This window comes from Narcine bancroftii, chromosome 3 (assembly GCF_036971445.1).
Source record: "Narcine bancroftii isolate sNarBan1 chromosome 3, sNarBan1.hap1, whole genome shotgun sequence".
Classification (NCBI taxonomy): domain Eukaryota; kingdom Metazoa; phylum Chordata; class Chondrichthyes; order Torpediniformes; family Narcinidae; genus Narcine; species Narcine bancroftii.
Genome location: NC_091471.1, coordinates 296,858,294 through 296,873,207, shown reverse-complemented (window position 1 = coordinate 296,873,207; position 14,914 = coordinate 296,858,294). Strand labels below are relative to the sequence as shown.

The 14,914-nt window shown below is 42.4% G+C and overlaps 1 protein-coding gene across 1 annotated transcript in view; it reads right to left on the bottom strand.

Annotated features, from left to right (window-relative positions):
- The window catches only part of LOC138758957 (unconventional myosin-Vb-like), a 160,428-nt gene that overhangs the window by 126,162 nt on the left and 19,352 nt on the right, over window positions 1-14,914 (bottom strand). The window contains exons 3-5 of the mRNA XM_069928633.1: window positions 10,105-10,276; window positions 6,825-6,969; window positions 4,922-5,078 (exon numbers count right to left, since the gene is read on the bottom strand). Of these exons, the coding sequence (XP_069784734.1) occupies window positions 4,922-5,078; window positions 6,825-6,969; window positions 10,105-10,276 (474 nt within the window). The remainder of the gene's footprint in view (window positions 1-4,921; window positions 5,079-6,824; window positions 6,970-10,104; window positions 10,277-14,914) is intronic.

The following is a 14,914-nucleotide window of genomic DNA, read 5'->3' as shown; positions in this document are numbered from 1 at the left end:
ACCTGGACATAGTTAGAACAAAAGAGAAAGATGTGAAACAACTAAACTATGGCCGAAAAGATTATCTTAGAGATGAACGTGACCAATATACCTTTGACCCTGAGACATTGGAAGCTGATAGGGACAGTGACAGTGACGAAGAAGAGTCAGAACAAGGTGGGATAAATAAATGCATGCCAAGAGTAAAGAAGGAGCAGAAATCCCCAAAATTGAGATATCAATGCCCATTACTGATCACGGGACGGGGAACTCAAAAATATGTACCCTGGTCACGAATGGACTTAGAGAGTTTAATGAAAAAACTACCTCCGTTGAGTAATGGGGCTAGTCCATGGATTTCTTGTTTTGAGCGAGAAACCTGCCAAGAACAATTAGCACTCGCAGATGTCAGAACTATCATGATAAAATTAAAGGCAGAAGGGGCCCTGAAGCAAATAGAGAAAATTGTAAGAAGCAGTAAATTGGGGGATGAAATAGAATTTAACCCACTTCGGAATAAATTTTGGGAAGCACTTAGAGAAACATTTCCTACACCCTATAGTTTGGATGCCTTGGTAACCCTTCAACTAAAGGAAGGAGAGACTGCACACGAGTATTTCACTCGAGCATGGGACTTATGGGAAACAGGGACTGGAGAAAGACCCGACCACAGCCCCTTAGGAAGGGCTCACTTTCGTAATGGGATAATAAACGGACTACCTGCTACGGTTCAAGCAAAATTAAGGGACATTGTGGGATTAGAGACAATGTCAAGGATTTGTGGAAAAGACACCTGACACATGCAATCAAACGACATCGTCAATCAGAGCATGCTAAGTCAGAAAGTGCGTCCCAGAAGGAGGTGGACAAAACAACCGATAAATTGGTGAGAGCCATAGAACATATAGGGGTTAAATTAGCGGCCCAACAGATAGTCCCACAGGTCATGGGGCCAGTGATAAATCCGGGACCCCAAGTAAGAAATGGTTGGGAAAGACAGCTAGGTACAATGTATAGAGGGGAACATGCAGTATGCTGGTACTGCCAAAATCCTGGACACTACCAGCGGAACTGTCCGGAGGCTGGGAGAGCAAGGGGAAAAAGATTACCCTCTATTAGAGGCTATCGGGGAAGAGGAGGAAACTTAAGAGGACAAGCAAGGGGTAGGGGTGGACACATTGATGGGCCCCAGAGAATCGGGGGGTGGCAGAGTGATCAACAAGTCCAGGCACCTCAGTGTAATGACTATATTGAGGAAGGTGCTGAATTTGATTATTGAAGGTGCCCTGGAGAATCAAAAATCACGCCTCCCTGGGAGCCACCAAAAATTTGGGGGACGGTAAATGGAGAAAAAATTGAATTTATGGTTGACACAGGGGCAGCAGTTACGACAGTGATTAAAAAACCCCCAGGGAGCACATTTTCGGGCAAAACATTATCTACAATAGGATTCTCCGGGATAAGGGAAACACAGCCCTATACAGATAACATCGATATGACATTTGGACGACAAAGGGTTAAAACGCCTGTCCTGGTTGTGCCAAGTTGCCGCATTAATTTATTAGCAAGGGACATTCTTACCAAACTAGGAATAACCATACAATGTTCTGAGAAGGGCCTTCGGTTAACATACCCAGGGGATACAATAAGAAGGGGAGGACAGTTTATAGTAATGACCCCATCTAACGCTTCAGAAGACTTTGTGGAGGTTAGTATTTTCTGGAGTCGGCTACTGTATGATGAACCAGGCCCAGGGCTGATTAAACAGTTTTTTGAGTGGAGGGCCAGTATTCCTCGGTATGGGGATTACCATTATCCACTAGATCCTATGCATGTTACATTAAACTACACCATCCACCCGGACCAGGAATATGAGGAGAGGTGGGACTCTCTAAAAGAAGGGAAGACAGAAACGATACATTGTCCATTTATCTTTGTAGGTAAGGAGGGAATAGCTGCTATGGTTGTCATGACAGAAGAACAAATGGAGTGGTTCTGCTTAGGAGTAGAAAGTGTGCCTCATGTGACCTTGGGTATTGACAAAGATCATCACGCTCGACAGCTGGGTCCGATGGTAAAGGAAGCGATAGGGTGTGAATACAGGCAGACAGAAATCCCGGGATATTCCACCTCGGAGGGAGGAAAATTTGTCAGACTGAATATTGAAGCATGGGACCAGGTAGTGAATGAGAAAGTAGAAAGAGACCGAGCCATAGAAGGAGAAAATATTGATCACAGAGACTCAGACAAATATCTTTCTAATCTGAGTCCACATATATGGACAACGGGGCCCTATGATGTGGGAGTAATAAAAGGAGAGGTATTTCTAGAATTGGCCAACCCCGGGCAGAAACCAATATGGAGAAAACAATACCGCTTGTCGCCCAGTCAGGAGGAGGGTATTAAAGGAACGATAGAAGGGTTAATGGAGTCAGGGGTTTTAAGGGCTGCACCTGACAGTATGTGGAACACGCCCATCATGCCTGTTCCCAAACAGGGTAGAAAAGACTGGAGGATGGTACACGACCTCCGGGAGATTAACTTGGCTACCAAGACCATCGAGAGACCAGTCCCAGACCCATATGTAGCACTTAGGGCTCTGAGTCCGGAGCACGGATACTATACTGTCATTGATCTGGCAAACGCATTCTTCTGCTTGAAATTAGCTGAGGAATGCCAAGACTGGTTCACTTTCACTTACCAAGCACATCGGTACACATACACTAGATTACCTCAGGGTTATAAGGACAGTCCAGGACTGTTCAATCAGGCCCTTAGCGAAATCCTAATGAAATTAAAGCTCCCGGAAGATGTTACACTGATTCAGTATGTAGACGACCTACTATTAGCAGGGAAAACGCCACATGGGTGCCTGACAGGGCAGCCAAACAGGTTACTGGTTATCATGAACATATACAGGGGATGATTTTGAGGTCCCATAACAAAAAAATGAATCTGAAACTAAGGAGACTTGTAGCAGATTGAATGACTACACAGATGAGTTTTGTGGAGGAAGAGTGCTGTACAACTGGCTCCCCGCTAACTGGGATGGTCGGTGTGCTCTAGTAACCCTTAATGCGCCAGTGCTGATTGTCAAAAGGCAGGAGGGAGACGAGGATTCCCTAGAATTGCGCCACACAGAGAGTTGGCTGTGGAGAAAAAGGAGGAGTGTTGGACTCTTGGGGCCGGGAGGAAGGAACCCTGATGGGGTATGGATTGATGCCATTGGCCAAGCCCGGAATATTCCGGACGAATTTAAATTAGCCGATGAGATTGCAGCTGGGTTTGAAAGCTTTCCTGTTTTTAGTGCAATATTTCCCATCACTGTAAATAAGAATGTTAATAGGATCAACCTTATTCACTATAATGTCCAGCGCCTTGCAAATTTGACCAGGGACGTTGTTGAGGCAATACATCAACAACTGTCAGAAACTTCCCTTATGACACTTCAGAATAGGATAGCGATTGATATGGTCCTGGCAGAGAAAGGTGGAGTGTGTGCTATGTTTGGAGATCTATGCTGCACTTCTATCTCTAATAACACAGGGCCAGATGGATCACTCACTAAGGGGTTAACGAAACTTAGGGCATTGGCGAAAGAATTAAAAGCCCAGTCTGGAGTCTCCAATCCTGTTTTATCCTGGTTACAGGGAGTGTTTGGGAGATGGAGCACATTGTTAGGACAACTTTTGCTGGGTTTGTTCATTTCTGTATCAATTTTTATCACTTGTGGCTGTTGTTGTATTCCATGCATTCAAACGCTGGTCACGAGGACCATAGAGAGAGCCTTTGCTGACCGTGATGAACTGCCTCCGAAATATCAAGCTGTGCAGGCTGTGGAGCAAGACTATCTCACATTACAGGAGGCGGAGAAAGTTGCTGAGATCGATCTGGAGTCTGAAGGGGAATGTGATGGGAAGGAGGGATTGTGAATTAGATTGTTACACATATAATTTTAACCTTGCTTGTAACCTAAATATTATAACCTTGATTGTAGAACAAATATTATAACATTGATTGTAACACAAACATTATTAATCAGATTGTAGAACAAGTATTATGAATTAGATTGTAGACCATATGTTAACTTGGGAATTTACTAATGTACGGGGGGTTAGCTAGTTTTTTGCTTGGGGGCAAATGGGATGAAACTTGTAAACGGGCAATGGGATCGGGGTGACGGATGGGGGGTGTACGCAAAGGAGGGTTGGGGGAGCCCTCGCCCACCAGCCGAACTGCCCTGTGAACAGAACCCGTATAGAGCTTGGCAATAATGGGCGAACTAATGTAACGCGGTGGTAGCATAGTCAGGGCGAGATTGTCCTCTAAAGAGGACAAAGGAGGGATTGTAAGGTAAAACATCATGAGATGGGAATGTGTAGGGAGTTACCCTGTACAGGGCAGTAACAAGAAGGGGAGGTGTCCTTGTACTCCTGTTAGGTAAAACATCATGAGATGGGAATGTACAGGGCTGTAACAAGATGTGAATGCATCCTTGTACTTACAAGATAAGAGAGACATTGATGGATTGAGAGGCAGGAAGCTAGCAGGGAAAGGATAGCAACAGTTTTAGTCATTGGACAAGTAATGATATGATGATGTTCTAAGCACATATCCAAGGGTATAAAAAATCACCATTTTGCTGATAACGGCAGAATGCATTCTCCGACTAACATGGTTAGTCGCAAGTGTTACAATCCGGTAATAAAGAACAAAGAACCCTGATTTCAACTCAGCCTGGTGTTTGTCTCACTCATTCATGAACAAAGCAGACCTAACACCTCCCAGCAGAAAAGCAAACAATCATGGGCTGTTCTACTCGTGATGCACACACGCTTGATGCATAGAAGCTGAAATAAGCAATTTTTACTTGCTAACCTTAATAAAAATAACAAATTTCCAGGATGAATCACAGGTCACGCCTTTACAGTCAGGCACATACCTCCATGATGGGGTTGGATGCAAGAAACTTCGCCTCCACGTTAGTTTCACCAGCAGATCCTCCAATGGTTGCAAAGTAACGCATAATCCATTTAGCAGACATGGTTTTCCCTGCTCCAGATTCTCCACTGATTATAACCGACTGGTTCTTGTCATCTCTGTTGGTCGAGTTGGACAATTCATTTCTCATTCCATTCTGTAACCTGGTAGCTACTGAACAGAACCTGCCACATGGACTGAGTTTACAATAAGGAAAACCCTCTCTAAACAGGTGTAAAACATGAACAGAAGTGGTGGAATAATCATGAGGTTTAATTCCAGTCTCTCAGTCAGCTGTATAAATGAGGCAGAAGGCAGTTGCTTGTACTTGGAGGGGGAAAGAAGAAATATTTTGTAAAACCGCTCATCAGTGAGTTTGAAAATTCAAGACTGTGACAAGGAGCTACTGCAGCTACCAGATTAATGGTGGTTTCCAACAAAATGTCCCATTGATCCCACTCCCCAACTTATTTCTCCAACTCATTTTCTCTCTCTTACCCATCACACACACATTGTTTCATGTGCTTCACACTTACAAGAGATTTTTATGTTTTTATTTAAATTTAGACAGGCCTTTACGGCCCACGAGCCTGTGTCGCCTAATTAACCTACAACACCTTTTGCTTTTCTTTTGAACAGTAGGCCCCCCCAGGAAAAACCCACGCAGACTCAGGGAGAACGTACAAACTCCTTACAGAGAGTGCAGGATTCAAACACTGGTCCTGTTCGCTGGTGCTGTAACGCCAACCACTACACTAATTGTGCCACCCCTACACTTAGCAAGCAGTTGAGATGAGGATCAAAGCCATGCTCCAGGAGTTGTGAGACAGTTCCACTTGGGACAACTTGTAGTTTCCAATTAGCCCTCTGAAACTGCAGGTTTGGAATGCCGGTGGAGACTGAAACACTCTGGGAAACCCACACAGTCACAGGGAGAAACAAAACTTCAGACAGCACCGAAGGATAAACCCCGGTAAGTACAACGGCCCCAGTAAGTACAACGGTGACGTTGTAGCTTTAGTTCCATCATTTTCAACAAGGTCTCCATGCCAACTCCAACTCACTACTGCTTTACAATTCAATTGACCATTTTATGTTAAGACCATAAGATATTCAGTCCGTCAAGTCCACTCCACCATTCCATCATGAGCTGATCCATTCTCCCACTCAGCCCCACAACCGTACATTCTCCACAGAACTTTTGATACCCTGACTATTCAGATACCTATCAATCTCTCCCTTAAATACACCCAATGACCTGGCCTCCATAGACATCTAAGGCAGCAAATTCCAGAGGTTCACCACTTTGTCTTAATTCTTCCACATCCCTGTTTTAAATGGGCACCCTTCAATCCTGAAATTGTGCCCTCTTGTCCTTGTTCCCCTACCATGGGGAACAACTTTGCCACATCAACACTGTCCAGGCCTTTCAACATTTGGAATGATTCTAAGGTTCCCTTTCATTCTCTGAATGAAAGTACAATCCAAGAGTCGTCAAACGTTCCTCATATGCTAATCCCTTCATTCCAGGAATCCTTGTATGCTCTCTAATGCCAGCACATTCTTTCTTAAATAAGGAGCCCAAAACTGTACCCCATACTCCAAGCGAGGCCTCACCAGTGCCATATAAAGCCTCAATATTATAGCCCTGCTCTTGAATTTTCTCCCCACGCATATAATATTCTGCCCTAAAGTGCATGATCATACATTTTCCAACATTGTATTTTACTTTCTACTTCTCCTATCCAAGTATCTCTGCAGCCTCTCCACTTCCTCATCACTCCATGCCCCTCCACCCATCTTTGTATCATCGATTTTTCCCATTTCAAACCAGCACACACTGTTAGAGACTTAATGGCACTTGCCTTGCCATCTGTCTGTAGGCATTCTCAGCGACCGCAAAAATGTGGGGATCCATGTCTCCTACATCCTGTCCGCTGTAGGCGTAAATTACATCATCTCCATAAAGAGGGAGCTGTTCATAGGGATTGATAGCTACAAGAACAATACCTTGAAAAGAGAACACCTTAGACTAGACAAATTAATTTAAGAAAGTGTTTCACAACAGAGGCAGTGAGCCGCTGGTTAGCTCCCTCTCAGCACAGTCAACAAACATGATACTTGAAAATGTTGAAAGCAGCGATTTCTGAACTTTGCATCAGAACACTGATGTTTTCAAAAGGAAACTGGTTAATTGGAGAATCTACATTTGTCTTGATTCAAACTGGCAGGTTGAAGGGGAAAAACAGCCTGAAATTTGAATGGGCACCAGTTCTAATATGCAGTGCCAATTCTGTGCATTCACCCAACTATGCGTCAGCTAACTATGGATGCAATACTTGCATAAAAATTTAATTGGAAAAGGAAAGGGTTAAATTTGGCTTGCAGCTACCTGGTTGTGGTTAGATGTTTCTGGTTTGTGATTTCGGGGGTGGGGGAAGAGAAGCTCATGGGGGAAGAGACTGAATTTGCCAACTTTAGTAAGCAATTTACCAAGACCATCCAAAGGGACGAGAGGGCGACAGGAATATTACTCATTGTAAATTCCCACATCTAGGATTTGTTTTTGTGCTTCTGGCTAGTTTTGATCAGCTTCAATTTTTCCTTATGGTTTTAATAATTCTTTGATTTATTTTACATATTCTGCTCAGTTTTCTGATTCATTATCTATCTTTCTGCAATTATGTGCTTTTCCTTGGAAGTTAAATTATTTGGGATAACCTTCCTTTGCATATTTTCTTGTTGCCATTACATCCTTTTCTAAAACAGCTCCGTAAACGTGCACATTAATTGATCTTGTCCAGCCATTCATTTTATTCATACTTCAAAGCACTGGTATAACTTTTCCCTTTCATCTTGTCAAAAACATTCAGATTGACAAGACCCCAGGACCAGATGAGATGTTCCCCAGGTTACTGCAGGAAGTGAGAGACGAGATTTCTGGGGCATTGGGAATTATCTTTAAGTCCTCCTTGGCCACACGGAAGCTTCTGGAGGATTGGAGAACTACAAATGTGGTCCCCTGGTTTAAAAAAGGCGATAGGGAGAATCCTGGGAATTATAGACCAGCAAGTCTTATGTCAGCAGTGGGCAAATTATTGGAGAGGATTCTTAAGAGACAGGATTTACAAGCATTTAGAAAAGCATAGTCTTCTCCGGGATAGTCAGCATGGCTTGAGAGGGCCAGGTCATACCTTATCAGCCTGAGTTTTTTGAAGAAGTGACAAAATAAATTAGGGTGGTAGATGTGGTGTATATGGATTTTAGTCAGGCATTGGACAAGATTCCCCCATGGTAGACTCATTCAGAAAGTCATGAAATTCATGGAACCTTGGCTGTTTAGACCCAGAATCGCTTGCCTGCAGAATGCAGAGGCCAGTAGTGGATGGAAAGTATTCTGCCTGCAGAATGCAGTAGTGGATGGAAAGTATTCTGCCTTCAGAATGCAGAGGGCAGTAGCGATGGAAAGTATTCTGCCTGCAGAATGCAGAGGGCAGTAGTGGATGGAAAGTATTCTGCCTGCAGAATGCAGACGGCAGTAGTGGATGGAAAGTATTCTGCCTGCTGATCAGTGACTAGTAGTGTTCTGAAGGGATCTGTTCTGCAAGCCCTGTTCTTCATGATTTTTTATAAAATGACCTGGGTGAAGACGTGGAAGGATGTCAGTAAATTTGCTGATGACCCAAAGGCTGGAGGTATTGTGGAAAGTGTCGAAGGTTAAAGCAGGGTAATGCAGAGTTGGGCAGAGAAGTGGCAGATAAAGTTTCATTCGATAAAAGTGAAGTGATGCATTTTGGAACGTCAGTCTCAATGATGGAGTACATGGTCAATGGCAGGGTTCTTAACAGTGTGGAGGAACAGAGGGACCTAGGGGTCCAAATCCATAGCTCTCTCAAGGATGCCTGGGTAGCTGATTGGGTAGTTAAAAAGACTTTTGGAATGCTGGCCTTCATTAGTCGGGGGATTGAGTTCAAGTGCTGTGAGGCAATGTCACTTTACAGCTGGATAAAAATATTCAGCAATTGATTTTAATGATTTTGCGTTGGGTGGGGCAGAACTGAGGCTTGAGAAAACTTCCAAATCAAAGAGATTAAAATACAAATAGTCTTCATCAACTTTCCTTGTATACACAAATTCTCAGTGGCCAGCTCAAACATGGGATAAAGCAATATTAAAAAGTCAAGAAAATAAAACATTTTAAAAAAGAAAGGATGGCCACATCTGCTCAATAACATTCAGTTCAAGTAACCACGAAGCAAGAAGGGAAGGGAAAACAAATAAAATCTTAAAGCACATTTTGAACTTTCATTTTATGGAGCAAAACATCATTAAAACGGTTAACTCAAAGCATCAACAGGTAAAATACTGAATTCTGACAAATGTTAACTTGTTTCTCCCTCCCATAGATGCTATCCAATCCTCTGAGTGTTGCCAACACTGCTTTTACGCAAAACACAAAGAGAAATGGAAAATATAAGATAAGGGAAAATGAATATAATTATACCAGTATGGTCACTTCTTTTGTTTTTCCAAATTTTATCTTTTAAAATATATTTTTTAAGAAGTGGATGAATTATTATTTCAATTAATTTTATGCAAATCCAAATGGAAGGTTCATGCAAATTTAAAGGGCTCATTTTACAACAATGCAAAAATCATTTTGAAAATTGAAACAGATTTTATCTGGGGCTGTTGAAAATGTCACAAGCACAAAACTAAAGAGGAGTGAACACCTTGGCTAAGGTCACATCCAAGTCATCAGCTCAGAATCAGAAGCAACTTGATCACAGACCCATCCTTGAGGGGCACAGAAACAAAAGTTCCAGCCTTCTCTCATCTAGTTCTCTCTTCATTGGAATCCAACAACGGTGACAATCCATGCCGGAAAAGAAATTAATTCTTTTACATTTTTATTTACAACATGGTAGAAGCTGATTCCGGCCAATGACACCCAAATTAACCTACAACCCCGTATGTCTCTTGAATGTTGGAGAAAACCAGAGCACCCAGAGGAAATCCATGTAGATATGAGGAGACCGTACAAACTCCTTACAGACAGCGGAGGATCGAACCCGGATTGGTGGATCTGTAATAGCGTGGTGCTAAATGCTAATTAAAAATTTAAATACCTTTTCATTTACTTACCACAGTACGTATAGATGCAGTTGGACTCCAAAAATCTCACTTTCAGGTTGTGAAGCACTGCAGGTTCATGTAGGTAACTGAGGGCAGTCAAGTCATTCTCACCCATTAAAATGTCAGGGTTTCGTAGATATTGCGACTCACGAGTGTTTTGGTCAATTGGATACTCAATATTCTGGAAATCAAAGAAAATATTCTCCAGCATGAATATTGTCTTCCTTCCCTGCCCAGGAAACACTTCATTTCTAGTGCTAAAGCAACACTTCTAGAAAAACTCAGGACAGACAGCATGAATGAAGGAGGATGCTCAACTGATGTTTTGGATTGAGATCCTGCTTCATCCCCCTCCATGGATGTGACCATACTTGCCCTGGTTGGCTTCAATGTGCTTTTCACAAAAATCAATCCCAAAAATACCATGATTTTCTCATCTAAACCATCGGATTCCTCCCCCCCCCCACCCCCCAGTCTCAGACAATGGATTAAATCACCCCAAAATTATCACCACAGCTTTCAAATAAGCTCCATACATGGTCCTCTGGTTGCCAGGAGACACATGCACCAATTTCATAGGGGAAAAAAAAGCAAGGCATTGCTCATCATTTTCCAAACTCTTCCCACATCCAAATTTTCCAAACTAAAAGTCCAATGGTCCAATCCCCATGTTCACATTTATCAAATGTTCTAACTGCCTGGACCCCAGTTTAACCCACAACTATCCCATGGTTCAGAGTTCAATTCCCCCCCTATACAAAATCCAGAAGTTCATTTAGAAGTTAAAAGATTCTGACTTGCATAATGCCAAACCTCCACAACTTCTGTCATTACTTCTTCCCCAGTTTATCAGCGCAAGTACACCTGGAACAGTACAGGGCAGGAACAAGCGCTTCAGCCCACGACAACTGTGCCAACTTAATGTCAAACATTACTAATCTCATCTGCCTCCATATAATGGGGTTTCTCCATCCTGCCTGTTCACTTGCTTCTCCAAATGCCATTTCACTATTGCAGATATATTTTCCACCCCTGGCAGCACCTTCCACTCCACACTCCAAAAAAAAACATTGCCTAGCAAATCTCCTTTAAACTTTTGCCATTTTCCTTCAGCCATACCCCTTGTATTTGACATTTCCACCCTTAGAAAAAGGCTGACCATTCATAAACATATTAGGTTGCTGCTCAGCTCCCGAGAGTACAAAAATAAAGTTTGTTTCACCTCTTCTAGCGAGTACTGTAATCTAGGTAACTTCCTGGTCAATCCCTTCTGTCACCACAGCATTATCAGCATCTGTGGTGCTTTGGTGACGGAGCGGCTGTATTTTTAAATAAGGAGCATGGACACCAAATTTCTGGAAACCTCTGTCAGTCAAGAGTATTTCCTGCTTTACTTATGTCATACAAAATTGGACAATTATGGCCCAAATTACCATTTGATCAAGAAATTATGCTTTCTTGTACACCTGTTAAGTTTCTGTTCATGGTTTAAAAACAAAGTGAGGTAGAATCTCATTAAAAGGTACACAATGTGAACAAAAAGAGTCAACTGTCTTCCCAATGATAACAATATTGGTCAAAATTGTGCTCTGATAATATGGCATCAGATATAAATTGGTACAATACAATTTAACTCACCAATTATACCTTACACCACAAAAATTACATGGTTTAAAATCTGAAATTCTGGACTTGGGTGTTTTAGGTGTAGTATAGAGGTTAGAACATTTATACATTCTGACTTACTTGGCTAAGCATGAATGTAAGATCCTTTTGGTATGAATTGGCAGAAATTTTGACAAGAATTATAGAAGTGGATTTTCCATTTGGCACAAAACTATCAAAATATCAAATCTAGTTCGTGAGAATTGCACAAGCAGTAGTCAGGAAATATATAGCTTTTACATGGATGTCTGACTCCCCCCTACTTATTATTCACAGGAATATGGAAATGCAAAGTTGTGCCCCCCTGGAACAAATAACAATCTTAGAAATGCTGGCATCAGCAGTCTGCTGGAGTTCAGCAACCACACAGAACTGTCGGGCACCACCCAGCCTCTCCAGTTAGCCAACCAGGTACATGCCCGCCCACCAGCCAGAGCACACACCAGCATTGATTGGTCAGGTCCCATACAATGGGAGCCCATACTTCTCAGATCAGGTTATTTAAACCACCGCTCCCATTGTCCACTCTCCCTGTCTCGTGGTCAACTCCTGCACTCGGTTTTGGGGGGGGGGAGGGTGGGTCGCTGTCACCACGGCTGGACACCATCCGAAAGAGAACGTAGGCCAGCGAGAGAAATCCCACACTGACCAGGGTGTCACCGTCAATCAGGTAGTCACTGGTGGAGCAGCCACACACCTCCACTAACTGGGGATTAGACGATGTGCATTCCCCCCTTTTCATCCAATCCACCTGTACACCCACACCTGGAGTCAGAAAGTTTCCCACGGGTCATTGCTCCAGAACTGTAGTGAGGGCCTGTGCACACTCGAACACCATTGAGCCCCTTCCCGTGTGTGTGTGTGTGTGTGTGTGTGTGTGTGTGTGTGTGTGTGTGTGTGTGTGTGTGTGTGTGCACGCGCACGCACCGTGACTGTCTGCTTCTCTGCTGCATCCCAGTTTAAATTGTTATTTTAATAACTGTGTACTCCAGGACTCTCGTTTCATGACTAACAAAGCGCATGTTTTACGGCACCCTACTGTGTCTGGACTAGAGTTCTTGCTGTACCCAAACGAACTAAAAAAAAAAATCACAGGCTACAGAAAGAAATATGATGTGGTTGTTAAACTATGGCAACACCTTATTTGAATCATACTGGCTTAAGGATATAATTAACTCCCCCCAAAAAGGTTTAAATAATAGGTTAATAGCAGAGAATTTCTGAAGATCAAGATATGGACTAATTTCTTTCTTTCTTTCTTTGGCTTGGCTTCGCGGACGAAGATTTATGGAGGGGTATGTCGTCTGCTGCAGGCTCGTTGGTGACTGACAAGTCTGATGCGGGACAGGCAGGCACGGTTGCAAGGGAAAATTGGTTGGTTGGGGTTGGGTGTTGGGTTTTTCCTCCTTTGTCTTTTGTCAGTGAGGTGGACTAATTAAGGCATGCTCAAACACCTTTTTTTTTTGGACAATTTTTTTTAATATTAGCAGATGGGAGGGGGATGAGATTTGGCCAATAAACATGAAATTCTCTAATTTTAGAATACTATTTATATGAGGTGTAGAAATGTATGTGTTCATGGGATAAATGTGGAAAGTTGTGTTTATAAGAAAACCACCATTAAGTTTTAGTCAGAAGCTTCCAGAGTACAAACCTCCCAGACAGGAATCAATTCTCATCTCTTCCACAGAATCCCCAGGCTAAAGATATCCTGAGGCCTGCTTTAACACAATAAAAAGGCAGCCCATTCATAAATGGGTTTCCCGCCCAAATGCAGCTGATTGATGTTAGACGAGGTGTAAATTGTCAAAGGCTGCAGGGTCCAGCAACACTCAGGGTGCCAGTCAGTCCCTGGTTGGACATTGTTTCTTGCATCAAAGTTTTGGCCGCCTCCATTGTTAACTTTAATAATTTAAAGAGTGAAACTATTTGCATGTGTTAATTGAAAACCAGAAATCAGGAAGGCAGACAGATATTGGTGTGTACTGAGAGCAACCCTTGCAGACTTCTGTTGATTTTTGTATACAAGGACGTCTCTTAATTATGACTTGTTCATACAAATAAATGATTGACAACAAACCTTTTCCCTATGCAAAATGCAAAGCATAAGTTGCAACAATATATTCAAGGAAATGATATTCAATTTGTATGCAAGAAAATGCCTTAAATATTGTACCCCGTGACTGTATTCTTTGAATGAGACCAAACAGTCTTAGTGAGGTGACCTTGTCTACCCAACACTAACGACTGTTCGTTCCCGCTAGCATTATTCGAATAAAGTCTATTTGAGTTGCACTGTGTGGCTTGGTTGTACTTTTTGTACCTTAACAGGAGCACGACTATCACAGATATATGTAGTAATGTTCTATACGATTCTTGGAAAAATTAAAATATAAAAAAAAGGTTTTTCAACAGTTGATCATATTTGATCTTTGCTCTGTGCATCTCATTTTAATAAAGACATTGCTAATGCAAACACAAGAAACAAAAACTATTTTGAAAATTCTGCTTTTTATTTGAAAAAAATGCAGTGACGAATTCTCAAGTCTCCACGAAGGGGGGAGTGTGCCTCACTTTATTTTTCCAGTTTAGCTGTGGTTACACAGAGGATGAAGACGGAACACAGAACATAATTTATCTCTTGCTTATTTTAATAGAGAAGTCACAAATCTAAACGACCAGTGGGAGAATAAGAACAGGTGGCTTCGAGACTTTGTAAAGTTTTTCCATCTTGATGAAGGACCTTGGCCCAAAACGTTGACTACCTATTTTTCTCCCACTGATATTGCTCGACCTGCTGAGTTCCTCCAGCATCTTGCAGTCTCCTGGGACTCCCCAAGACCCACAAATCTACCACAGCGTTCCAGATCTGAAGGCACTCTCTTTTGCTTCTCTCTCATTCTTACTGTAAGGGGCGCCAAGTGACACTCATGGCAACTCTGTCTGCCTTAAGGCAGCCAGATGGCAATTTTTGTGTCATGTTACATATTCTGTCCTATTACATGACAAATAAGGAATCTCAAATACAAATCTTGATAATTCATTCTTCTGACATTCATAAAGCCCAGATTTCAGCAAATTGCAGCACCAGGTATTAATTAGGTTCTGAGGTACAATCTAAAAATAAACTTTTGCCGTCCATGTTGTCAATAGA